Below are 27229 nucleotides of genomic sequence, written 5' to 3' on the forward strand. Positions count from 1 at the left end.
ATTAGAAGAAGACATAGATATAATAAATGTTGATGTTATAGCATATTTAATAGTTGATTGAACACTGTAGCAAATAATTGAGATAGGAACTGTGTATTACTGTTAACTGAACAATTCGTGAATTTACTGATAAAACATCTGTATGCTCACAATTATCTTACTTTTCCTTGCTGAAAACACATATTAAGCCAAAGTTGTCTAACTGGTCTCTGGTTGTTGTCATTAGACTGTCTCATGAGAGAATAAATCTTCTTGTTAGACCGATCGCGAGACAAGCGACTATTCGATTGTCAGATAGATAATATTCATTTGTGAAATAGTCTGATGGTACTGTCCTGGAAGTTTACACTTCTGGAGTGTTAGTTTATATGCGATTCCAAGTTTATAGAGGTGCAGCCTCTCTTTTACAGTGTAATGCTGTTCTATAAACTACACGATAGAAAGTGCGTTTAGATACACAGAATATTACGTATTTGAATATTCTTTACCCCTATTGTTCTCGCTATTTGAGCTTCTTGTTAAATATAAAGTGAAGGTAATGTGTCAGAAGTATTTTAACCCTGTTGGTCTGGTAATATAAAGTACACCCGTGTTTAAACCATTCTCTGTTTTAGAATAGCTTATTGTAGTCTAGTGAGGTTCCCTGTGTACCTGTAAACACAGGTGGTGGCAGCAAAGAAGCAAGACACCCGTTTGGCCAGTTATTACAATATTACCTTCCTGAAGTGTTTATTGAATAACATATGATGCAAGGACATACTAGTGTAGCATAATCATTGAACATACTGCATTGAAAAATGAAGTTAAACAATGAAACTATGACCAACAACTAAGATTGATCAGCCTTATATGTTAAGCATATACTTGAAGGGAAGTAATTTTTTGATAGGTTGACAAACAAATAGAAACTTTTTTCAATGTAACTCCATCCCAATTAAACTATTTAAATATCAACCATATAGTTACATTCCTTCGCGATGATATATAATTTGAGTAATTAAAGATTAATCTCCATCAAATTAGTTTCGCCACGCCTCCTTTAAAGAAATAGAATAGGTAAAACAGGGTGAAAGTTGATTTGATAATTTCCATTTATGCTTATATACATTCACATTTTGGAAGAGTCAGGAGAGATATTTAAATAATATAAATACACAGAACCCTGATACAATCCATCATTTGCCTGAAAAAGTACTTTTTCTAAATCAATCAACTTTTGACTCAGAACAAAAGTATAGTTAATAGCCTTTCATGTTAAGAGACAATGTCATAATACTATATGCCAATGTAATTGACACTGTGCAAATAGTAACAAGGTAACAGGATTATAATTTAATACGCCAGATGCGCGTTTCGTCTGCAAAAAAACTCACCAGTGACGATCATATCAAAATATTTATAAAGCCAAACAAGTATAAAGTTGAAGAGCATTGAGGATCCAAATTCCAAAACGTTGTGTCAAATATGGCTAAGCTTATCTATGCCTTGGATCATTAATCCTTAGTTTTTCGAAACATGCAAAGTTTTATAAACAGGAAATGTATAAAAATGACCACACTATTAATACTAATAATGTGAACACCGTAGTGTTGACTACTGGGCGGTTGATACCCTCGGGGACGAAACGTCCACCAGCAGTGGCATGGACCCAGTGGTGATAATAATTATCAAAGGTAACAGGATTATATTTATTACGCCAGACGCGAACTTGGTCTACATAAGACTCACCAGTGACGCTCATATCAAAATATCTATAAAGCCAAACAAGTACAAAGTTGAAGAGCATTGAGGATTCTAAATTCCAAAAAGTTGTGCCAAATAAATATCCCGATGGAGAGCTTAGTCGATTCTTAAACCGAGGGATTTAACAGGTACCGGAATATCCCCCAAAGATGACCTTCTTGGTCAAATGGAAAGGTCTTTTCTAAATAGTGTTGTTAATAATAACATATTATACAAAATAATAAAATGTACACGAAATATACCCCATTTTTTCTCAAAACAAGCGTCTAGGTTGTTTTTTAGTAATTTAGTACCTACTTATATTTAAGAATTAAAAAAGATACCAATGGTATTAACATGTTCTATGTTCTTGGCAGAGCACCATCTTATTTTGATCCAGGGAGAGGTGATAACCCCGCCACCTCCCACGGCTTCTTTATTTAGAAAACTGTGATAATGTTGATAACTAAAATCGATAAAATTAGACACAGAAGCTACTTTTTAAGAAAAAAAATCAAAATAAATGTTGCTATTCTATTCTATATATTATTCATATGCTATTCTTTTTTTTTAGCTCACCTGGCCCAAAGAGTCAAGTGAGCTTTTCTCATCACTTGGCGTCCGGCGTCCGTCGTCGTCGTCCATCGTCGTCGTCGTTTGTCGTCGTTAACTTTTACAAAAATCTTCTCCTCTGAAACTACTGAGCCAAATTAAACCAAACTTGGCCACAATCATCATTATGGTATCTAGTTTTAAAATGTGTCCGGTGACCCGGTCAACCAACCAAGATGACTGACATGGCTAAACATAGAACATAGGGGTAAAATGCAGTTTTTGGCTTATAACTCAAAAACCAAAGCATTTAGAGCAAATCTGATATGTGATAAAATTGTTTATCAGGTTAAGATATATCTGCCCTGAAATTTTTAGATAAATCGGACAACCTGTTGTTGGGTTGCTGCCCCTGAATTGGTTATTTTATGGAAATTTTGCTGTTTTTGGTTATTATCTTGAATTTCATTTTAGATAGAGATAAACTGTACGCAGCAATAATGTCCAGCAAGGTAAGATTTACAAATAAGCCAACATGACCGCAATGATCAGTTGTCTCCTTTAGGAGTTATTGCCCTTTATAGTCAATGTTCAACCATTAATCGTAAATCTTAGTAATCTTTTACAAAAATCTTCTCCTTTGAAACTACTTGGCTAAATTAATCCAAACTTGGCAGCAATCATCCTTGGGGGATTTAGTTTTAAAAAATGTGTCCGGTGTCTCTACAATACATCCAAGATGGCCGCCACGACTAAAAGTAGAACATAGGGGTAAAATGCAGTTTTTGGCTTATAACTAAAAAACCAAAGCATTTAGAGCAAATCTGACATGTGGTAAAATTGTTTATCAAGTTAAAATGTATCTGCCCTGAAATTTTCAGATGAATCGGACAACCCGTTATTGGGTTGATGCCCCTGAATTGGTTATTTTAAATAAATTTTACTGTTTTTGGTTATTATCTTGAATTTCATTATAGATAGAGATAAACTGTAAACAGCAATAATGTTCAGCAAAATAAGATTTACAAATAAGTAAACATGACCGAAATGGTCAGGTGACCCCTTTAGGAGTTATTGTCCTCAACAGTAATTTTTTTACAATTTTCATAAAATTTGTATATTTTTACTAACATTTTCCACTGAAACTACTGGGCCAAGTTCATTATAGATAGAGATAATTGTAAGCAGCAAGAATGTTCAATAAAGCAAGATGTTCAAACACATCACCATCACCAAAACACAATTTTGTCATGAATCCATCTGCTTCCTTTGTTTAAAATTTACATAGACCAAGTTGAGCAACATAGGCTCTTTAGAGCCTCTAGTTGTATTTTGTGTGTATTGGGGTTTCGTGTCGAGACACACCTATCCCTTAATATTTTCGAATAACAAAGTTTTTTTTTAATGTCGGTGAAAAAAAGGGGCTTTTTGATAATTAAACATGTGAAATAAATTAATGATGAATGACCTATTAAAAAGCTATGGTTTATTTAAGAACATTTAATGGGTATTATGATTATTTCGACATTTGTAAAATCTTCCAATAAAGTAAGGTTACTAGTGGATTTCGTCTAAAAATTTTTTTTTATTTTTTTTTTTTATTAATCATGGTTTGATAATGTCAATAAAAATACTAACTAGTATTCTGATTGGTTTGAATATGCAATGTAAATAAATATATATATGGTTTAGGGTCGGGTGTAAGTTAGTTATAAACTTCGGAATAATAAACTCCTCCAGTGGATTGCTACAATATAAGTGTATAACTATTACTGAAATCACGGGTTTTTATTACTAACAATCACCCTACCAATGTTTTTATAATAATTTGATAACATATAAACGGCATGACAAAATAGCTCAGGAAATATGGACGATGTTTTAGATTTAACAATTTAATTATTTCCTTGTCATGTGAAACGTGAAAGAACACAAGGTTTTTACGATACATATATTTTTGTTAGTTCAGAAATTGTGGGGGGAATGGATTATGTAAAATTGTAAGGGTCCACAAACTGTGACGACCAACGACTAGAAAATACTATTTTTTAAGAATTTATTAACACGTTTTAAAAATAGGAAAATGAACGGACGGATTCATCCGTTTATGTTCGGTCTGCTAACCCAACGTTTTTTACATTTATTTGGCATTAGGCAATTGCACTGGTAAGTTTATGTACTATAAATTTTAAAATTAAAGTGTGCATTTATTTTTGCAATTTTGGAAGCACGGATAACAAATGCCAGTTATTAATTGCAATAACAGGTAAATCTTCATACAGATAAATTCAGCCTGTCGCATTATTGCAATGATAAAACCCTCGCACCTTTCTGAATTTACAATATAAGATTTTTCTTAGTTTCCTTGATGAAGATAAATATAAAATAACTTATGACGAATAAGGTTTATATAGACAGATATTCAGTAAAACGGATACAGAAAAAACGAAGGAACAGTATTTTTATCGTATGAAGCTAAACAAGTAATATTATACCTCGGTACTTGACCAATTGTTTGGGATCTTGTATCTTGAAAAACATGTATAAGAATACAATAGTTTGGAAGGTGGCCGATTGTGTTTCTTATGATTCAAGATATTACTATCCCTAGTGATTTCTTCCTTGATACTTGCTTTTAAATCACTTGATCAAAGATTCCTCATATTTTATCAGTTTATATCATATGCACTGATATTTTAGCATACGTGCCAAAATTAGTCTCAATATGTGGTTTAATTAGTGTTAACATTAAAACTATCGTTTTTGTAAACAAATAAAAGGTCAGATCACGTTGTTGACAATTTATCAATGAAGGAATCTCTGCAGTCTGAACTACCTGAAAGGATTTTTTGCTCACTTTTTTTTCATAAAATATATAATCGGCTTTTTTTCACGCTCTGTCTCGTGCCATATTGTCGAACAGAGTAGTCTGTTTTTTTTTATTTTCTCAGGTTTTGAATCCTGTCATTTATTTTTGCTCAATGGTCCTTACCATGTCCCATCGAAATGAAATGGTAGCTCCTTAGTATGGTACCTAACACTACAGGGAGATAACTCTGTAAAATCAGGTCAACATTTTAATCACGTTGTATTGTTAAGGAAATATAAAGCTTCTCAATGACCAAACTAAATGTTTGACAAACTGCTATATATCCAATCAAATTTTTCCACGAAAATGTGAGGTTCAAGTTTTGGGAAATTTTTATGTTTTTGTCAAAGGTCAAAGAAAACATGTTCAAAATATAAATTTAAAAACGAGCCAAATTAATTTCAGTCAAGGTTTTGGGTACCACCTTAAATGAATATTTTGACAGTCACTGTTGATTTTTAACTTTCAGTAAACGCATTTAATCCTCTACAATTCTATTACACGTAGTCAAAAAATGAATATAAGAACGATGGTATGAACAGGGTCCTCTATAAGTATATAACATTCTAAATTTAGGTGCGATATGTTTAGTTGGAAAAAGGACCACATGTTTATGAGTACTTTATATCAAATATAAATATTTTCTTAAACGTATGAACTATTAATCCTTGTGTGAATTTCAACGTGACAGCTATTTAATTCTATTTTGATGTGGAGGGTTATTTGGGTACTACATGTACTAGGTTTCTGATTATATCATATATATGCTGTGTACATGAACAAGATGTAAGATTCTACAAATTATAATTTGTACAGGTTTTTTCTTACAAGATATAAAGTATGTTTGATACATACCTTTTTGCACTATATATCTATAGGTGATAAAATTTGGTCTTGAAACATTAAGCATTATATTGTGTATACAAGTTGTGTGGGCGTACAAAAATCGTGAGAAAGGATTTTAAAAGATGGACTAGTTTATGAGCAATTTATATCAAATATGTAAAAATAACTTTAAACGTTTTAACTATCAATCCTTGTGTGAATTTTAACGTGACAGCTATTCAATTATATTTTGATGTGGAGGGGGATCTGGGTACTACATGTACTAGTTTTCTGATTATATCATATATATAAATTTGATTTGTATGATACGAGTTGATCAAAAACTTCACTAAAGACATGGTATATATGAATAGTAGGACAACGAAAATGATTTGTTTTAAATAACTTAACTGCAGGAAACAAATGAGATAAAAAAAATTAACAAGAAAACACGTTACGGCAATTATATAATACTGGTTCTTCATCACTGAAGTAGAACAAGATGATTTTCCATTTAAAAGATATTATAACTTATTTGGAATTAACCAAAAGAGGTGATTATTGTAAATTTTAGTTGTGCTATTCCTTAGGTTGGGTTATGATATGAACTAACGAAATATACTAAATGACTTTACATAAACCGGTTAAGAATTTTTATGGACTTATAGCGCTTATTTGCATTTGCAAAAAAGGACCATGTTGTAAAAGTTTATAAAGCTTTAGATGTATCAAAACAGGGGAAACTTTTCAATCAGACAGGTTGAAAGGACAGAATTAACTATGGTAAATATGATAAATTAAACAAAATTGTAATCCTCTGTGATGAGTTTAATATGCATTGTATTTTGGAAGGTATCCGTTAGGGCTTGTAAGTCTTGTGTGGTTTGCATTTTAGTTTCTTCTGTATAATTCGGAGTTAAGTATGACGTCTATTATCACTGAACTTGTATTGATATTTGTTTATGGCTCATTTGAAGGACGCCTCCGGGTACAGGAGTTTCTCGCTGCATTGAAGACCTATTCATGACCTACTGTTTTCGGTTCTATGGTCGGGTTGTTTTGTCTTTGACACATTCCCAATTTCCATTCTCAATTTTATATAACATGTGAGATTATTGCAATTAAACATTATTACTTCATGTACTTTAAGGTAGACTAAAGAAAGTATGACGAACTATGTCCGAAAGAGCACGAAAAGCCTGGTTGAGTTAGTGGAGTTAGTGGAAAGACAAGACTCCATTGATAGTCTAATCAAAGAGAAGACTAATCAGATTGGAGCGGATGTATGTTGATTGACAGTGCTTCAAAATATACTATGATTTCATATTTACATGAGCTATTAAAATCTTATATATTATTATTATAATGGGTTGATATCACATACTCCTTTGTTAATGTAAATAGATAAATTCGGAACACACACACGATCATGCAAACACACATAAATCGTTGAGTACACATATTCAGAATACATGATCATAATTATGATTATTCATAATTTGCTTTTGAAATGTTAGGTGCAAAATAATAACGGACATATTTAATGCATAGTAGACATTAAAAACTCCTATGATGTTTTTTCAATAGTCAAACAAAGGGATTTGAAAGAAAAATCGGTACATACAATGGATGTTAGCGTCAATTTGATTCAATTTTATATTGTGGTTTGTTTTGAGTTATCTTAATTTGTCAGAGGTCTTAATTATCTTAAACGTTATCGTTATTATAGGAAAATTAATAAACCATGGTTCGTCAAAATCAGTTGATTTTAAAATTGTCATGGAGAAATGAACTCTATGTTTCCTTTTGAAGTTTTAATGGACTTTTGTTTGTATTTTCGTCTCTTTTTTAACATGGTGGAGTCCGACTTAAGGATTCCAAACAACCCTTTGCGTCGTATCCTCGTTTAAAAAATAAAGTAACTTAAGTTGCATTCTACATATACATGCATTACCTCTTAAATTACATCGAAAAAATTTGTTAAAATATTCTTAAAGCAGCCAGGCTGTCTTTTTAAAAGTACACGGATGTTTGTGAACCTAATTATTTTGGATTTAATGCAATCAAACATTTTTTTTTTTATATATCTAAAGAAATAAAGTTGTTATATCATGTATATGTTTCAAATAAAAGTACATTACACCCTTTAAAATTCAAATGCTACTTGCTTGTATAGACATTTGAATGCACCCAATATCATTAAGATTTTAATCAAAAACGTAAGTACACGTCAAGAAATATTTTCATATGTAATTAGGATTATATAATGAACTAAAAGTCTTAAAACCCCTCGCCAACGCGAAATTTACTACATGTATCGTTAACGCCATGACCAGTAGAAAAATACCGTATGTACATCATTTAGCAAGAGTTAAACGTAAGTGTTGAAATCATCACAATAATAATGTCGGATATTGAGCAGTTGTGGATACAAATGTATAATCTTTTAAATGTTTTGAATCCTACCATAAAGCGAGTGAATCTATGGGTACGGAAATGAATAAATGATAAAAATATTTTGTGCATTTATTTCTTCCCCCACCACACGGTCTAAATGTGGAACACAGATTAACCATGGCACCATTACCTGCTCTGATGCAGACTCCACCAGTTTTTTAGTACACGATTAGTTATCCGATTCAAAGCCTATTAGTCCTAGCTTGACCACCGAATAACCAATCATTTATAATTGGGTAAATGTCCCAGTCAAATTTGATGAACACATAAATATTTACCTGTTCCCAGAAACATATATCAGTCTTAATCTTTGCCTTCTTTCAATGATTGACAGACATGGTCAAAATTTTTGTTTCAGTAGGAAAATTTGTGGCCGATAACGGGCCAACAAGACTCAGTATTTCTAAGGACACATACATTGTCTCAAGTTTTATATTGAATGAAGACGGGATATGTTATATCGAATGCGGACCAGCAACAAATAATGATGGGAAATAAAGTATAAGGACAACCTTTTCAGACTGAGCTTTTTTTGCTGTGTTACAATTAAACAATATCCAAACATTTTTCCAGTATTTACACCTTACATAAGATAAACCTCGAACATGCAGAGGAAGTGTAGAAAATTAAAAAGACATATTTCACAATATTGAGTAGGGATTGAACACTCCATCGTAGAATTAAAAAAAACCAAATCTGCTTGTGTATGTCGTGTGTGTAACTACTTCCGAGATAGAAAAAAAACCCAAAAAAAACCCAAAAAAACAAAAAAAACAACATATAATTTTACTATGAATCTCTCAAAAAGTTTTTTTTTATATATTTTGAGAAGACCTCGTTTTTTTCGTCAACTGTAATCGTAAGTTTAAGTTAAGTCCTAGGTATAGACATAGTTTCCGCAAATGTCTTGTAAAATGTAGATATTTGGACCAATAAAATTATATTCCGTACACATATTGAAAGCTTTGATTTCTCCTATAAGCATATAGTGAATATGAATAGGTGAAATATTACGACAAATGCACTATTGACTATTCAGACAATAAGACATATCTTATATTTGAACTTCTTTCGATAATTTGATGTTGATCGTTTTTGAAAAACTAAAACTTACTACTAACGCGATTTCTTATTGTCCAATTTTAAAATCTTCATGAAAACAATCCATATGTTCTAGGTATGTGTTTATGTTTGAATATATTAAAGATGGTTTTTTTACAACACCTTTATATCAGAAAAGAAGACAATAACAATCAAAACCAAGGAGTAGAAAAGACTCATAAAACCATAAGACATTTACATCAACAGTTACAAATAATAGATAAGAAACAACACGAACTCCACTAAAAACCGGGAGTGAAATCATGTGCTCCGGACGGGTAGGCATTTCCTGCACCGTATACGGCACCGTCGTGTTATTTCGTTGTTCAGTTCTGTAATGATGGAAGGTTATTATGACTGAGGAAGAATATCAGATATGATTTCTGACACACTTTTGTCATAATGGCCAATCAATTTATGATGGTGACCGTAAAATGTCTTGAGTGATGACCTTAACTTGACTGATTTATAGCCCTGTCTTAGCAACTTTTTAGAAAGCTGTATTGTTCGTTCAACAAAATCAACGTACTTTGAGATATCTCTAGAGTAACATATCAATTGAGACACGTACACTTCATATGCTAGTGCCACTAGGATGTTGCTATACCGAAATGGGAAGTTGACTATACGAAAATTAAAATCATCGCGTTTGTCAACATGTATCACTTATGCGACACCTTCACAACCATATAATTTTCACATAAAACTATGATAGATATCTATTTATATGTTTGACAGGAGAATCCCCTTTTCATTGGTGATCTAGGAGATATTATCAGAAAACACAAGATTTGGCAAAAAAGTTTTCCGACGGTTGTACCATTCTACGGTAAATATTTAAAGAACATAATGTGTTCTGTACTTTACTCTTTGTCAATAGCTTTTCATAGTCTGAAACACCCCATGCACAAGAGTAGCTGCTAATGAGATCCGTAAACAACCGGCCGCTTCTACTCTCTTCTATTTTTATTTCTAAAGATAAAAACACCCAAAAAAAAGACATCTACGTAGATGTTTGGATTCTTATTCAAGATAGCAGGTGTATAATTGTTTATGCCAGACTCTAGTTTCGTCTTCATGAGAATCGTTCCCAAAATACGTATGGCCTTCGACCATGAGAAAAAATGTTACCGTTAAATGAGCTATAAAAAGCACAGAAATGGAAATATAAATATTTTTTTTCTAGTTAACTAGTTAAACATTATTTAAATATCATCTGAGTTCGACTCGATAAGTTTTTATCTGCGCATGCAGTTACTGTATTCGTAAACAATAAAATAGATGTTTTAATCCTCATTGTTTTCAACACTTTAAATAACCAAGTTTATAAAGTTATTGACACCTTGTAATTGGTCATCCACAACTCATAACTGCAGGAAGATGGCAGATAATCATCCTGAGAGAAACAGGTATGACGCTGTGACAATTGCACGTATTGTTGGTCATCCCCATTCCGCTATAAGTCATGTTGAGAATAAAAATGAGCCAACAAACGATGTTAAAGACCTTCCGAGATCAAGAAGTTCCCATATAACATCTGCTAGGAAAAGCCAAGTATAATGAAGGTTGGTCAGAAGGAAACCAATTGCAAACAAGACAATCCTAAATAGAGAGTGATGACCATTCAGGAGCCTTTAAACAAGAACTGTTCAAGATCGTCTCATCGCTACTGGTTATCGTGCGATAAGACCATATTTCGGGGACCTTTGCCTACGAACAGACACACAGTTGCCTGTATCCAACATAGGGCAGAGCTCGCCAGAGTTAGAAATAAGCATCGTGGAGGAAGATCAATTGTTCCAATGGAATTCGGTTTATCTTCCATGGCCCATTCGTTGCCCAAATTTGAACCATATCGAGCATATATAGGACAATATTGGGCGTAGAGTGCACGAAAGGACACCGTAGTTCAAACAAGTCATGAAATAAACAATACCCTTCGTCAGGAATGGTTGCTGCTACCTTCGCAACAAATAAGTCGACTTATGGCAGGAACCACAAGACGTTAAGATGCGGTTTACCGTTTGAATGGAGAGTTCTTTGACGTATAACAATCAACCATGATGTGAACAATCATCTTTTAAATTAATTTTGAGATGCCTGACGTTGTAAAGTTCGACTACTGTAAAAGTTGTAAAATGCATTTTTTTGTACTAAAAACACTTCTTTTTGTTATAAAAATTTTGGTTAGATAAAACATTTTTTTTCAAAATTTGTTGGTTTTAATACCAATGTTATCATGAACTACGTCGTAATATCATTTTACAAATATTTTATCTTATTACATATTGATAAAATATTAGTAGGTTTTTCTATTTGAATGGGATTTTGAATAAATAAGCATATTCACCTGCGGAAAAAGGATATTCACCGCGCAAAACGTCGCGTGCTTTTACGTGTATAATGTTGGTAAAAAACGTTTGAGGTACAATTGGTTTTGGTAAATATATTTCTATTACATTAATTTCTCTGGGAATATGGAATAAAACATTTACTGTCTTTTGTTTCGGTAAATATGTGGTTTTATTGACTTTTGAAAAACTGATATTCACTTCGGCCGTTGGCCTCAGTGAATATCAGTTTTTCAAAAGTCAATAAAACCACACATTTACCTCAATAAAAGACAGTACTTAGTAATTGTATAATATTCCTTCCAAAATACATTGTAAGAGGCTGATTTTTCAAATTTAAAAAAATTAAGGTGTTGCAATACTTTTTTCCATGTGTATATAACAGACATTAACTAACAACGACCACTGAACTAAACTATGATACCTTTGAAATATTATAACTGCTATTATCATGAAACATTTTGATATATTTGTGGTAGTAATAAGTTATCTCACTTACGATATATGATCATAACTAAATATTTGATAAACATTGTAATAAAAGGCATAGGATAACAAAAGGTGTATTTACACTCATAATTCGAAAACGAACTTTCAATTCAATGATAAAACATAAAGAACAACTAATGGAAAAATTAGCAGCACAATGTACAAAATCACAAAACAAAGTCAAATCATTATAATCATCCATATGTAAGATCATAAAGTATTGTTTTCATTTATTCCTTGCAGCAGTAAAATGCAATGATTTTTATCCCGTGGTGCGACTAATGGCTGACATGGGGCTGTCATTTGATTGTGCAAGCAAGGTGATATGATTAATCAATAGGACATATTTAATAGTTACTTTTCATATATATGGGTACACGATAAATACTTCACGATATGCAAATTTATTTTATATGTCAATACAAAGATAGGACAAAGGTTAGTCTTGTATATTTTCCTCTATATGTTATTTAATTTATTTCATTACCTATTTGATTTGATCACCTTTTATGACTGACATGTTGATGAAAAGGCACGCGTCTTACATTCTAAAAATAAGATTGGTATATTATCATCTTAAAAATGAAAATAAACAATAACGTCGATGATCTTTTCTAAACTTAATGCACATTAGTTACATTTATATACTGAAGAAAGCTGTTGTTTGATTATAAAACATTTGAAAAGCTGTGCTCATTAATATAGACGCTTCGTTATTGTTGTCCTTCCTTGAAAAAAAGCAATATAAAAAGGTATGACATAAAGTTGCTTTATGATTAAAATAATGTGGCTTAGAGACAAACAGTTCAATTCGTAAGCTGGTGAGTTTTCTCTTCATATCTTCGAAAGCAATACTATGCAATAAAGATGCATGTAGTACTGTTTTTTCATAAATGTACTGCTACCTATTATTTCTTGAGTGATAACATGGTGATCCTGCTAGAAATATACTGTTAGGGAAAATTGATTAATTTATGTAGCAATTGTATTTGTAAGATATCTGTTTCTCTTTAGATTGAAATACAGAAAATTCTAGACCTTGCTGTTGATCCCACCAGGATAATCTATGCCAATCCATATAAACAGTTATCATTTTTGAAATATGCCGCTGATAATGACGTAGCTATGATGATATTTGATTGTGATGATGAACTAGAAAAGATCAAAGAAGTGTATCCTGCCGCAAAGTATTTAGTAATAGACTTGCTATATATACATGTATTTACATATAATGTGGAGTAAATTCTCTTTTATTTTCTAAAATACTCATTAGACACAATCATTTAATCATTGTGATTAAACTACTGCCTTTCTTGGTCATAACTGACAAATTACTGACATATGGCTTCCGCATTCGCCTTTTTAAGTTGCTTATCTGAGACGTATCTGATAAAACTGATGCCATTTAAAACGTGGAAGAATCATTATTCTATACAATGTCATCACGCAATCTACTTTTTAAATTATATTAGATGGAAGAGGACGGATTCCTCTTTTCTAGGAGAAACATGTTAAAGCAACTTCATGCTATAAATATCCAATCTGTTCGTTTAAAATAAATTGATAAACGTAAGTACATAATGTATTATAATTAATGTCCCATTTGTTTTTTGGTAACAATCGTGTTGTCGCTATTGACTGGACATTTCTTGTTTCTCCAGCTGATCATCCTTTTATAGCTCTTTTGAACATCCCTGAATAAATTAACTTTGGTTTAAGCAATAAATAATATTATGTAAAGAACTCTCAGGCATTCAAAATGCATATACTCAAAAGAAGAAACTAAGGTATGATGCATCGTTTACGATACCGAACATATCGTTTACTTAAATAACAACTTAATAATTTCTTGAACACAGATATAAACTTTTTATTTTATCATCAAACAGGTACAAAGTGTGTGGTCCTGTAGTTATCCTGCTATGTAACACCTCATTGTTTGCAATGAATGAGTTATGTTTACTTGGTTTACTATATCGTTGTTATCTAAAATGTTTATTTTCATGTTTTAAAGACTGGTGTTGCGAATATGTCCACAATCAAACCACAAGGTTAAACATCCATTAAAAAGAAAGTTCGGATGTCATCCTTTAAAAGCATCACAGCTTCTTAAAAATGCAAAGGATTTAAAATTAAACGTTGTTGGTGTAAGGTAAGATACGTATTTGGATATAGCTCTCTACACTTGAAATTGACTTTGTTGTGGTTAAACCCATAATGTGGAAAATAAAATGAACAATTGTATTTTGTGAAAATTAAATTGCTGAATTTTACCGCATAAAATTACCTTCAAAGTGCATATACGTGTATTATTCAGATTATCCATTGTAACAGTTTGTATTACATAATTTAGTAAAATATGTCATTCTATACAGTATAAAATTACATGAGTCAGGTGTATCACAACAGATCGAATTCGTTTCTAAAGATGACTATAAATAAGATGTTTCAAGTCAACAAATATTTCTTATGAAAATAAAAAAAGAAAGTTAAAAAGAAAATACCGAACTTGGAGGAAAATTCAAAACGGAAAGTTCCTTCACAAAAGGTAAAATCACAATCTCAAATTAATAAAAGAAATTGGATTCAACTGACGTTTTCATGACTAAATTTAAGAACTTAAGTTAGTTAGGTCATGACATATGTTTCCCCTTTTTCATTCCTTGGTGAACAAATTGAACAAAATATGATGCTGCGAGAAAATTCGAACAGATTTTAGCAAATTGATAGATAGTCGTATGTAAATCGCAATTGAATTCACTTTTTGAAAAGATGCTAGGTTAAATGTGTATTGTTCATTTTATAATGAAAAGAAAGTCAAATTAACACGGAAAACTCATATCCAAAATCATCTGAGAAGTGATTAAAATTTCTTAGAAAATAACCAGCTTTAGACAGTTCTTCAATCGATGTATTTGAAATATATTATGAATAAAAGAAATTGCTGCTATGAAAAGCGAGAGGGAATATCTAATCTGATGTCGAAGCGTTTTACGATATTACAGTTTTCATGTTGGAAGTGGTTGCCAAGAAGCCGCAGCTTATCGAGCAGCTATAGAGGAGTCAAGATATGTATTTGACATAGGACTTGCTATGGGATTTGATATGACTCTTTTGAACATAGGTGGAGGTTTTCCCGGAAGAAATGTCCAAAATGATAAAAACACTTTTAAAGAGGTAATAAAATGGCAAACTATAATATTACTTTGATCTGTTGCTTTTTATTTTCACAATGATATGTGAAATATCTATATATATGAACTCATGAAATATAGTTATCGTTATAGCAATCTTTAGTTTTATTTAGGACTATTTCGTTTTTACTGTAAATATTTCTTGTATACTATTTAATGCCTTGATCTGAAAACAAAACTTTTACTTGAATAGAATATACAAAGTTACTTCTATCTTTTATTGTTTATTGTCAACTGATGTATCCAACAAAATGTATTTAATTATAATGAGTATGTTTGTTACAAAACTTTTGATAAAAGCAATTGCACCATTTACAAGTAAAATGCAACAGATCCCGTTTCATAGTGAACATTTTATGAAATTGGGATCAATATATCTGTATTTGTATATCACAGTACTTCACTTGTTGCCAAAATTTTTGATAAGTTATAACCAGACACTACATATCTGAAAAACAGGCTATATATGCCCTAAATTTAAGAATTAGTTCATACGTTTTTGTTTAATCCCAAATATCAGTAAATACATGTAGTGTGTTCTACAAGGATCATCAATTACCTTTTATTATTAAAATAAATGGTTTATAGTTCATGATTGACCCTTATGTGTAGAAACTATTTTGTTTTACATATTTACTGCTTTCCAGTGTGCTCTATTTTGACCTGGCCCGATTAGGTGGTACATGTATTACATCTAACAAAGTATTTTCAAATTGTATTTGGAAAGAATCCCGCTCAAGCCGGTGAAATGGGCCATTTTAAACTTTATGAAAGATGATATTGTTTTTATGACACATTTATGGGCGTTATGTTTTCTGGTGTGTGCGTCCGTCCGTTTGTTCGTTCGTCCGTAGTTTGTTTTCCCGAATCAGGTTAAAGTTTTTGGTCGAGGTAGTTTTTGATGAAGTTGTAGTCCAATCAACTTGACACTTAGTACACATGTTCCTTATGATTTGATCTTTCTTATTTTAATGCCAAATAAGAGATTTTACCCCATTTTTACGGTCCACTGAACATGCAACTGATAGTGCGGATTCTGCATCCATGTACTTATGACACCTTCTTGCTTGGTTCTGTGTTGATGGCTGCAATCTGACTTTAATACGAAGAACAGAAATATAAAGCGCCGTTCCTTTGTTTTTATTGGATTTTTTTTTGCTGTAAATGTGTCATAGATGGCTGCCCCATATCCTGTGTATTTCTATTATAACATGCAACAATTATTTATCGAGTTTAAAAAGGTTAAACTCGTAAATGCAGTATGCTTTCATTATCAAATAGAGAACAAGTTATTCCATGTGAACATTGATTCGTTTTAGAAGTTTAAAATAAAAGTTACTCATTAAAGCAAACTTTTATTATAGATATCTACCGTAGTGAATAAATCCTTGGAAAAATATTTCAATGGGAATGACGTCAGAATAATAGCTGAACCTGGACAGTTTTACGTATCCTCTGCTTTTACAATAGCAACCAATATTATAGCGAAGAAAATTGTCGATAAAGAAATTGAAAATATAACACCTGGTTTGTATACATTCGATAAATATATTAACAAAACCATTAGCGAAATGTATTATTCATGTAGATAATTGATGAGAATGCTGAAACATTTGCATAATCAAATGCTGGAGATTTCCTTCAGCTCAGTTTTAAGCACATCCGTGGTGACAGGAATTATCATTGATATGGTAATTATTACAAATCAACTGTTTTGAAAATGTTTTGAAATACTACGACTTTTCTACCTCATGAATAGATAACCTTACGTGTATATTCCGGAAACTTTATGAAACGTTCGGTCCTCCATGCTTTTCAACTTTATTTTGGCCATTTAATTTTTTTGTTATTCCAGCGTCACTGATATGACTTTTGTAAAAGAAATGCGTGTCTGGCGCAAATACAAAATTTCAATCCTTGTAAATCTTTTGTGCTTATTCAGTACATGTCGATACCTGTAAGGTTTGGCTACATGTCCAAAATAGTTTCACTAGCCCAGCAGCCGGAAGTGGCATTAAACTACGTATATATAATTTATGAAATAAACATAGTAAAACATTTCAAACAAACGAATTCGAATACATCTTATCATGCAAAGCACTCATTCATTTAGGATATGGATTGTCTTATTACTATAAATTGGGTTATTATCAACATACTTATGTCACTTATTGGAGCACAATATTTTTCAGATGGTGAATTGCACGATTACACAGATACACTTTGTAAACAAATTAGAATGTATTATGTCAATGATGGAATTTATGGATGCTTTTTCGATTGTCTTCTCTACCCTGGATGGTTCGTTCCATCACATTTTAAGGTAACAAACAAATACGAAATTAGCGGTAGATTATATATTGTGTTTTATTGCACGAAAAATGAAGACAATCTTTCTAAGAGGTAGTAAATATTTCATTGATATTTATCTGTAAAACAGAAGATGAATAGATGGTTTCGTTCACTCATGCTAATCAAATATGGAACACAAAGATTACAAGTCAATGGAAAAATTTAAACGTGATTTTTTAATAGATTGTTTTTATTTTTAGATTAGTGAAAACTGATTTTTAAATAATCTCCAATAAGACACTACCGAAATGAAAAAAAAAAAATATAATAGTTTTGCATTACCAATACGTTTGATGTATGAAATACACGGAACAAGGATATACTATTCCTTCGAAGATGATTTGAGCTTACAGACGATAAGTTTGATGATGATGTATCCTAAAATGCGTCATTCATAAGATTATCTTAAAATACCTTAAAGTTTGTGCGAATTTTCACAATGCACATCATATCAAGCTTCATACAAGACTTCGGGTAGAGTCAAATATCTGTCAAAATAGTCCTTTGACAGCAGTATTGAGATTAAAATATATAACCAATTAAAAAAAGTTTTAAACAAATACATGTAGGGGTCTGTTTGTAAAGTTGATCATGCGTTATGTATTTTGATGTGACTGTCATATAATATGATATGACAGTTGTTATCCATTCGTTTGATGATTTTGCATATGATAAGGGACTTTTCGTTATGAATTTCCTAGTGGTATTTTTGCGATTTACTTTTGAGAATATAGTATTGAAAGAGAAACTAAAAATTAAGAGTAGTTGGATATGTATATAGTTTTATTTCTTTTCAGGACGACGACGAAAAAGTGTATGACAGCACTATATGGGGACTGACTTGCGATGCTGTTGATTTGATTATTGAAAACATCAAACTACCAGACTTAAAAAAGGGGAGAGTGGATTTACTTCAAAAATATGGGAGCATATGCATACCAATGTGTAACATCTTTCAATAGCATGCCCAAAGTCAAAGAATATTTCATATGTGAAAGAGTGTTATGGTCAGTTCTTTTATATTTATTTCAGTATAGTTCAGGACCTGACTGTTACTTACTTATTTCTCACTTTAGTGCTGCTAACACTGTAAGCAGCACTAAAGTGAGAGATAATTTAATAAAAGGGTGCTATGATATCTATAGGAACAAACAGTGTGGTGTGAGGTATCAAAAGCATATTAAGTAGGAATTTGCTGTTGAAATTTTATAAATCAATTCAAATTAAGGAATATATCTCTCTCAAGCAAAGCTCATTTTCCAAAATTGCATATACTTAAGGTATGATCAGCTTTTCAATATAAATAACTTGGTGGGGTCTGAGTGCCAATAGGACAACTCTTCAACCAGGTCATAATGTATAAAAAGTTAACCAGAATAGGTAAAGTACGGTTTTTATATATATATATAGGAAGATGTGGTATGAGTGCCTACGAGACAACTCTCGTCACAATTGATATAAGTAAAACATTATAGGTCAAGGTAGGTCTTCAACACGGAGCCTTGGCTCACATCGAACAGCAAGCTATAGTGGGGCCCCAAACAATTACTAGTGTAAAGCCATTTAAATAGGAAAACCAGCGGTCTAATCTATCATGTCTATATAAAAAAAAAGCGAGAAACGAGAAACACTTATGAACCACAACAACAAACGACAACTACTGAACATCTGATTCCTGACTTAGGACAGGTACAAACACTTACAGTGGGTTTAAACGTTCTAATGGCACAAAACCTTCACCATTTTCTGAACCGATAGTGTAGCATCCATCATAGAAAGACATACTATAAAACATCAATTGTAATGGCTGAACTCAATCAAAAGACGTACCAACACACATACACATGCACTGAACAAATACATTTGATATATGATACAATGTAAATGCAAAGTCAATGAAAATAAGGTATGAATAGTTAAAGAAGAAGTCTTATACCGCTTTGAAATGCAACAGGTAAATGAAATAATTTTGTTTTTAAGTATACTTATTCTTCTGTCTGTATAATTTTCCGTTTAGTACACCAAGAAATGTCTTGTATATCAATGAAATTATTTTAAAATTTGGTACATGTTGCTTTGCGTGAATATCAGCAATAAAACTATAAACTTGGTGCTCGATAAAACTTCGCGTTCTTCATGTACAGGTGCCGGAAGTGTGATGTATATATGTTCCAGACAATATAAGTATTTGGACCGTACGCGTACGGTCTGGACCGTATCGCATACTCGTACGGTCCAGTACGAGCTGACCATACCCGTTATTTGATCATATGGGTTAAATTGAAACAAGCATTTATCAAAATCGTTTTGTTTAGGTCTACAAATTGTAATTTATAAATTATTACTATTAGAAAAATAAAATGAACAAACGAACAATTGAAATTAAGTATTTGTTTAATTGTATATATCTGAATCCTATTTTGGTACTCTCGCCCAAGGTTACACAATTCAAGTAACGATATATTAATTACATTTTCATGTATGCAATTCATTGCATATTTTTGGTAAAGTTGCTAAATAATCTAAAACAATTGACCTCCCACATTATGTTTACTTCCGATATTTTCAATTTCAGTGATCATAATTCAATTAATGTATAACTGATCAACATGCTTAATACAGAGATTAACAGAGTTAATTAGCGTGAATTTAAAAAAAAGTTACAATATAAAGTTTTTGTTTCAATTACAATTGAAAATTTTTAAATTAATTTGATAGTAAAGTTATGTTGATCTACTATATGCAAATTATTGTATCTTATAAACTGTACCAACCTTTTAATATTAATTAACCCGTACGCGTACGGTCCGACCGTATTAGTATTTTGTAAAAGTACGCATACGGTCCTGACCGTACGAGTACGGTCCAAATACTCATACGGTCTGGAACATATACACAGTATAAATGGAGAAAGGAAATAATATTGATGTTCAATTTATAATAAAAAAAAAATCCCTCCAAAATATCCAGTTATGAAGTGATCGAACTGGATAGTTATCTCATTGGCTATTAAACCACATCTCCTTTTATATATAATATATATGTAAATGTTATTTAACATTTAAAGTTAAATCGGACATTTCAAAGTTTAGGTTTCCAAGAATTACACCTGAATATTCTTAATACACAAGTTATATTTTAAAGTACAGCGATGTCTGTGAACCTAATTTTAGATTTAATACAAGTCAAACAATTTTTACAATTATATTATTTTAATTTTCGTTCGAAACAAAGTAGTTATAAAACATCGAATAACATTATAGATCATCATTCTTGACCTAATCCTTTCTGATTGTATAGTTATTTGAATAAACACGGATACCATTTGAATTCGAACCTTAACGAAACACATGGTACATACTTTAATGCGTTTTATACCTACTCTTAAAATGTACACAACATTATTTTGACCCAGTACCATGTCTGGATATATGAACAGGGTAATGTGTTGTACTGTCAAACAATTTTGTAAATTTTTATTATCCTTTTTTATGTATTACCCAAACGTTTGAATATCTTAACTTGCAAAGTTTTATTTAACCATTTCAGAGCCAACGACAGACGCTTTGATGATCTGGTCATGCAATAATATTTGAGAACTTTTTTTTTATTTTAGGGAGGAAATCTATCCACTAGAATAAAGTCGACTAATCAAGACTACACAAAAAGAAAGATGAGCACATTGGTTTATGTCGAATATATGAAACATTCACAATTTGTAAGAACTGATCTTTATCTTGCGAAATAAGGTCACACATGTCATATATATACGGAAAACTATAAATATTTTTAATTCAGGTATTTTATTGGACAGAATGTAACGAATTGATAATATTGATTTAAATGAATTAAGATAAATGGTACACCACTTATACAGAATTATAAGAAATGCAATGTATCAAAGGCTGATGATTATCTGTAAAAATAGAAAAAAAATCATTTCTTTTTGATGAATATGTAATTTATAAGGAGAAAATTGTCTCTTCGTTTTTCGCAGTCTGAAAATTATCTTTAACATATCACTCCTCGGTAGCTCTTCATTTTGATTTTCATATCCACATCCGCAGCAATGAATGGATTTATCAGCTTATTTGTAACCAGATGAGACAGAAAACAATGGAGTTTCTACATTTGTTATATTCCGCATTATTCACGTTATTTGCAATAAAAAAAAATTCAAAACATTGTTTTATTCTTAACCCTTTCACGTTCCGCCAAATTGAACGTAAACTTATGGAAAGACACTATCAAAGTTCAATCGCATATAGCATTCGCACTGAGGCTTACATAAAGGTCGTTTTAGGTCCATTTGAGAGATAAATGATAAAATATTTCAAAATATATAATATATCAGAAATTTTGTCTTTTGAAGTCACGTGTTATCTGTCCAAAAGTCACGTGACTTGCGAAAAAAAAGTAAAAAAATACAAAAGTCTTCCGAAAAAGGTCGTGTGGAGACTTTTATAAGGGCTAATAGGATAACGTTTAAGTGTCAAAGCAATGTCCTAAGTCTGATAGACACAGGAAAGTTACCATTATGGTATAGTTGGAGGAAATACGTGCTATATGCCCCCCAAACGTGGATGCCCGCAACATGCAAAATAACGGTTTTCAGCCGTTTTTTCGTCAAAATCTTATACTTGACACAAATTTTAGCTTAAATTATGTTTTTCCAAGCAGCATATAGAATTTTGACTTTGAAAGTCAAGATTCAATGAATTACCAATAATTACTTTGGTGTTTTGGGCCTATGAGGTTTTAGTTTAAGGGGGGGGGGGGGGGGGTGCAATTAGGACACACATTCTTTAAAAACATTAAAACATTGTTTTTAAGTTGAGTTTTGTATGTATTCATGATCCTCTTTTTGAAATTGAAAGTAAAGTTAAGTTAAGTTTCATTTAATATAGGAAATTATTTTTTCACCTCCGGCTTTGAGGTTCGAACATGCAATCTTCCTACTATGGGCTAGTGCAGCTTCCCACTGGACCACGGGAGTTCCAGTTTAATATATCGAAATTTTAATACTTAACTCTTTCATAAAGCAACGAAGTGAAAGTAATCAAATAATCAGCCTGTTTACTGTTTTCGTTTAGACATTAAGTCTCGATATAACATATAATTGTTGTAAAACCCATTATTTTGAGCAAATATAGGATGATATCATACTTTAGTCTGCCATTTTTTTCTAGACTTTTACCGGTTTCTTTATTTGAACACAAGTGTTTTCGACATTTCCATAACCAGGCACATCAGAAACAATGTTCTGTTACATCTATTTCAACTTCGAAAAAAAAAAATCATGACTTTTTGTATACAAATATATCATTTAGTTTAAATCAGATGCAGATCTTAAATCGTGAAAAAGGGGGACCCAAAGTAGGAAACATATTTTAAGTGAAACATGTAAAAAGTCTATGCAATAACCATATATGTAGCCCCAGCCCCCTTAATAAAACCCGCCTATGGTTTTATAACATAAAACATGTGTATTCTGTGAAAATTCTTGAAGATCATTGGAAGTAATTTGTATTTAAGTGTAGGTGTATATGCATATATAGTATCTAGATTAGCAGACATAATATAAAAAAGAAGATGTGGTATAATTGCCAATGAAACAACTATCCACAAACAACCAAAATGACACAAAAATTAACAACTATAGGTCACCATACGGCCATCAACAATGAGCAAAGCCCATACCGCATAGTCAGCTATAAAAGGCCCCGATAAGACAATGTAAAACAATTCAAACGAGAAAACTAACGGCCTTATTTATGTAAAAAAAAATGAACGAAAAACAAATATGTAACACATAAACAAACGACAACCACTGAATTACAGGCTCCTGACTTGAGACAGGCACAAACATAAATAATGTGGCGGGGTTTAACATATAAAAATCAGTTGAAAAAGATAGACAAAAAATACAAGTGGACGTGGCAGGGTACTTTTACATCCCGACACAAAAAGACACAATGAACAGATCTGAGAGTACTCGCAGTTATCTGACAGCTAGTTCAAAGCCATTTACAACTAATGAAAAAATTAACTAATATAAACTGTTCATCTTTGTCCTTTCACTTATTCATCTATATGAACTTGACGCAATATTTGAATTTAGCAAGGTAAACCAGTATTCATTGATCGTGTAACATATCGGATCTTCAAAACCCATACTGAAACTTCATCTGTTTTATATCATCTTCTTCTATCCGGGACATGTTTCCAATTATATAAGCAATAATATACTGTAAATGATATGTAACAAAAGTAATAAATGTTACAGTACGTCATATACGAAGTCATTTTAATTCATTTTGTGCTCTGCTATAACAAGACTGCAGCTAAAATTGATCATGTTGATATACTTGTTCCCTAAAATATAATAAAATATGAAATTATAAATGTTTCTGTAATTGTATAATAGTTTGTTTAAGAATCTTCAAATATTAACTTTGGCATACAATGTGTGGACTATACAAACGTTCTGCAAGGGTGGGGGAGGAGGTCCAACAAATCTAATTCCTAAAGTGATTTTAGAAAAGGACAAACTTTATGGTTTGTCCCTGTTCAAATTCCCCTTGATTGAATCAACCATACTTGATTTTTTTGAAAAATCGAGCACCCTAAATTTGTAATTTTTTTTACATGTTAAATGATGTGAAAATCGCATATACAAAATAAGGAAAAGAAAAACATCGGAAAAACAATGAAAATGGCACTATAAAAATTGCTGGTAGAATTCACTTATAGTATTGCTATCTTGAGTCCCCACTACATTGCCATAATGATAACTTGAATCAATTTTTTTCTGCTAGCTGTTTTTGTTTTGTTAAAACTACTTTTCCCCTTTACCTTTTTAAGAGCTTATTTTATAGTGAATGTTAGCCTCTAAATATACATTTTCTTTAAGGAATAACTGTAATTTTTCTTCATTGACAGATAAATATTTCAGTTATTCCTTATACTCTGAATCTATAAATCATGATAAAATCGTTAATTACGTCACGGTCACATGACATATTTATGTCTATGAGCCCATATACAAAACACTTACAGCAAATCAGAAGACTTTTTACATCTCAATTATATTATTCTCAAATAAAAACATAGATAACTATGAATCAAGACAATATACCATAATTTCTTTTCACATGTGAAGTACTCCTCGACTCTTGGCATACTGTTAAAATTAGATGCTGTAGAAAAGGTGTATGATCCCATATCCTTGAAGTATATCCAATCCCCAGTTGATAGATCGGGTAGTTTGATTTTGTCTATAACTAAATCAATTGCAGCGCAAGTTGGTCCCCAAATAATACTGTTATATAATCTTCATGATTGCCCTTGAATTAGATAAATTTTAAATTGGCATCTGTGTTAAACAAAAGATTGTTAGTTGTGAGACACAGAGACACAGAGACACAGCTAGAAATCCGAAGTTATCGAATACAGACATTTCACAACATTTGCCAAACAAATTAGGGGGAATCTCTTTTTTTAGGAGAACCTATTTTTGACAAAGACAACCCTATAGTTGTGTAAACTGTGCTGCTAGGGCAGCAATGTTTTAGCGCTTTTTTCTTGAGTGGGGATATGCTAAGAACGAGAGCATGTTCTGTTGTTGTGTTATCTTTATAATGAATACTCAATTAAATGAAGGGCAATTTCCGGTAATCTCTTGAAGTTGTCGTTAGGGTAACGATAACATTGACACCCTCGATAGAGGACATGGTCAGAAACTCGAAGAAAACATACAAGTAGCAAGGTCATGTGATCGTAATTCTTAGCAACGCGAAACATTTTTGATACATATTTGTATTTTAAATGTTAGGGTATGAGCGTTCTCGATGAAGGTCAATCAAGAAAGGCGCTTCAACACAAAACACTTCTAACGTGTTATATATGATAGTAATAATAATTGATAATCGTTTGAGATATTTTTATTATTCAAATCTGTTTTTTTTTTAATACTTAACCATGTTAACTAGAACACACCCGCGACATTAGAGTACCTACATCTTATTTTCAGGTTGGATTTTAAGTGTTCCTATTGTCATCTGATAAAGTCGTGCTAGTTATAGGGTGCACAGTTATCTCAGCTTTCAATTTTTTTCTGTTTAAACCCGTCATGGTTTCTTACTGCAACTAGAAACTACATGTGACACATACTATTGATAAAATTGAGAATGGAAATGGGGAATATGTCAAAGACACAACAACCCTACCATATAAAAAACAACAACAGAAGGTCGACAACAGTTCTTCAATGAAGCGACAAATTCACGCACCCGGAGGCGTCCTTCAGCTGGCCCCTTAACATATATACTAGTTCAGTGATAATGAACGCCATACTTATTTCCAAATTGTACACAAGAAACTAAAATAAAATAATACAAGACGAAAAAAGGCCAGAGGCTCCTGACTTGGGACAGGCGCAAAAATGCGGCGGGGTTAATCATGTTTGTGAAATATCAACCCTCCTCCTATACCTCTAGCCAAAAAGTATCGGATTCGATACCGGAACTTGCTTATAACTGGAAATGTTATTTCGAAAACAAGAGGGCCTGGAATGGTGTAATTTGTAAAAATATATAATGTCCTATATCAGTTATTTATAAAGTTCCATTTGTTTATTCACTGTTTTGCCTCATACCAGCTAACACTTTGGACCTAATTAGTTTAGTTATAAAGTTAATACGTGAAATACAACATTTAAATTTTGATTAGGTATAGGTATTTGTAATACGATATGCTTGCAAAAGGCTAAATATGTGTCAATACATAGATATTAAAAGAACGCTCACTTTAAAGTGTGAAGGTACATAACACCCTGGATCAGTCAAACATGTCAGAAAACTTCCATATATACCCTCATTCACATAGTACATTCTGAGGTGTTCATTCTGTGCTGTTGGATGGTCATATAAATCTCCTTCTGAAAGCAAAGTTTACTTTACTATATAGAAACCTTATAACTAGAAATGTGGTTTTTAAAACTGAAAACATCCCCTATCTCAATGATTTAAGGTTACAATCATAGCTTGGTCGATGGATATATCATACATTTTTATATTTATTTTTACTTGTCATGTGAAACGTGACAATGCTACCGAAAAACCTGAGTTCCTCTCCGATTTTTATTAAGACCACGTTTATTTTTGTCTCGAAGACGAAACTTAGTTGTTGGAGACTATTCGTGTGTGATTATGTCAGTTAAAAGGGAAACTAATAGTAAGTAGATATTAAATGTGTTTTTGATGAGCATTGCAACATCTCATATACCCATGGCGAGTATTTGTTCCAGCCGCCTGAGT

At 31.8% G+C, this 27229-nt stretch overlaps 1 protein-coding gene and 1 long non-coding RNA gene across 2 annotated transcripts; one reads left to right on the forward strand and one right to left on the reverse strand.

The window, feature by feature from the left end:
* Positions 1-7134: 7134 nt before the first annotated feature.
* LOC134680779 (ornithine decarboxylase-like) lies at positions 7135-21771 on the forward strand. Its single transcript, XM_063540012.1, has 10 exons — positions 7135-7251; positions 10265-10355; positions 12610-12686; positions 13381-13553; positions 14381-14518; positions 15372-15543; positions 16925-17087; positions 17753-17883; positions 18710-18919; positions 21529-21771. Exons 1-9 carry the CDS (start codon positions 7135-7137, stop codon positions 18872-18874), a joined length of 1227 nt encoding a protein of 408 aa, XP_063396082.1. The 3' UTR covers positions 18875-18919; positions 21529-21771.
* A 1511-nt stretch (positions 21772-23282) lies between these two features.
* On the reverse strand, positions 23283-26844 carry LOC134680780 (uncharacterized). The gene is made up of 3 exons (XR_010100506.1): positions 26720-26844; positions 25051-25258; positions 23283-24287 (listed from the first exon to the last, which is right to left on the reverse strand). It is a non-coding gene; the product is annotated as an uncharacterized LOC134680780 (long non-coding RNA).
* Positions 26845-27229: the final 385 nt, after the last annotated feature.

The sequence above is a fragment of the Mytilus trossulus genome, chromosome 8, assembly GCF_036588685.1.
Source record: "Mytilus trossulus isolate FHL-02 chromosome 8, PNRI_Mtr1.1.1.hap1, whole genome shotgun sequence".
Taxonomy (NCBI): Eukaryota; Metazoa; Mollusca; class Bivalvia; order Mytilida; family Mytilidae; genus Mytilus; species Mytilus trossulus.

Bases quoted from the DNA above. Each gene is read 5' to 3' on its own strand.
- LOC134680779 (XM_063540012.1), top strand. From the start codon at position 7,135: ATGACGAACTATGTCCGAAAGAGCACGAAAAGCCTGGTTGAGTTAGTG. The intron at 7,252-10,264 runs GTATGTTGATTG...TATGTTTGACAG, and splicing joins CTAATCAGATTGGAGCGGAT to GAGAATCCCCTTTTCATTGG. The intron at 13,554-14,380 runs GTATTTAGTAAT...CATGTTTTAAAG, and splicing joins GAAGTGTATCCTGCCGCAAA to ACTGGTGTTGCGAATATGTC.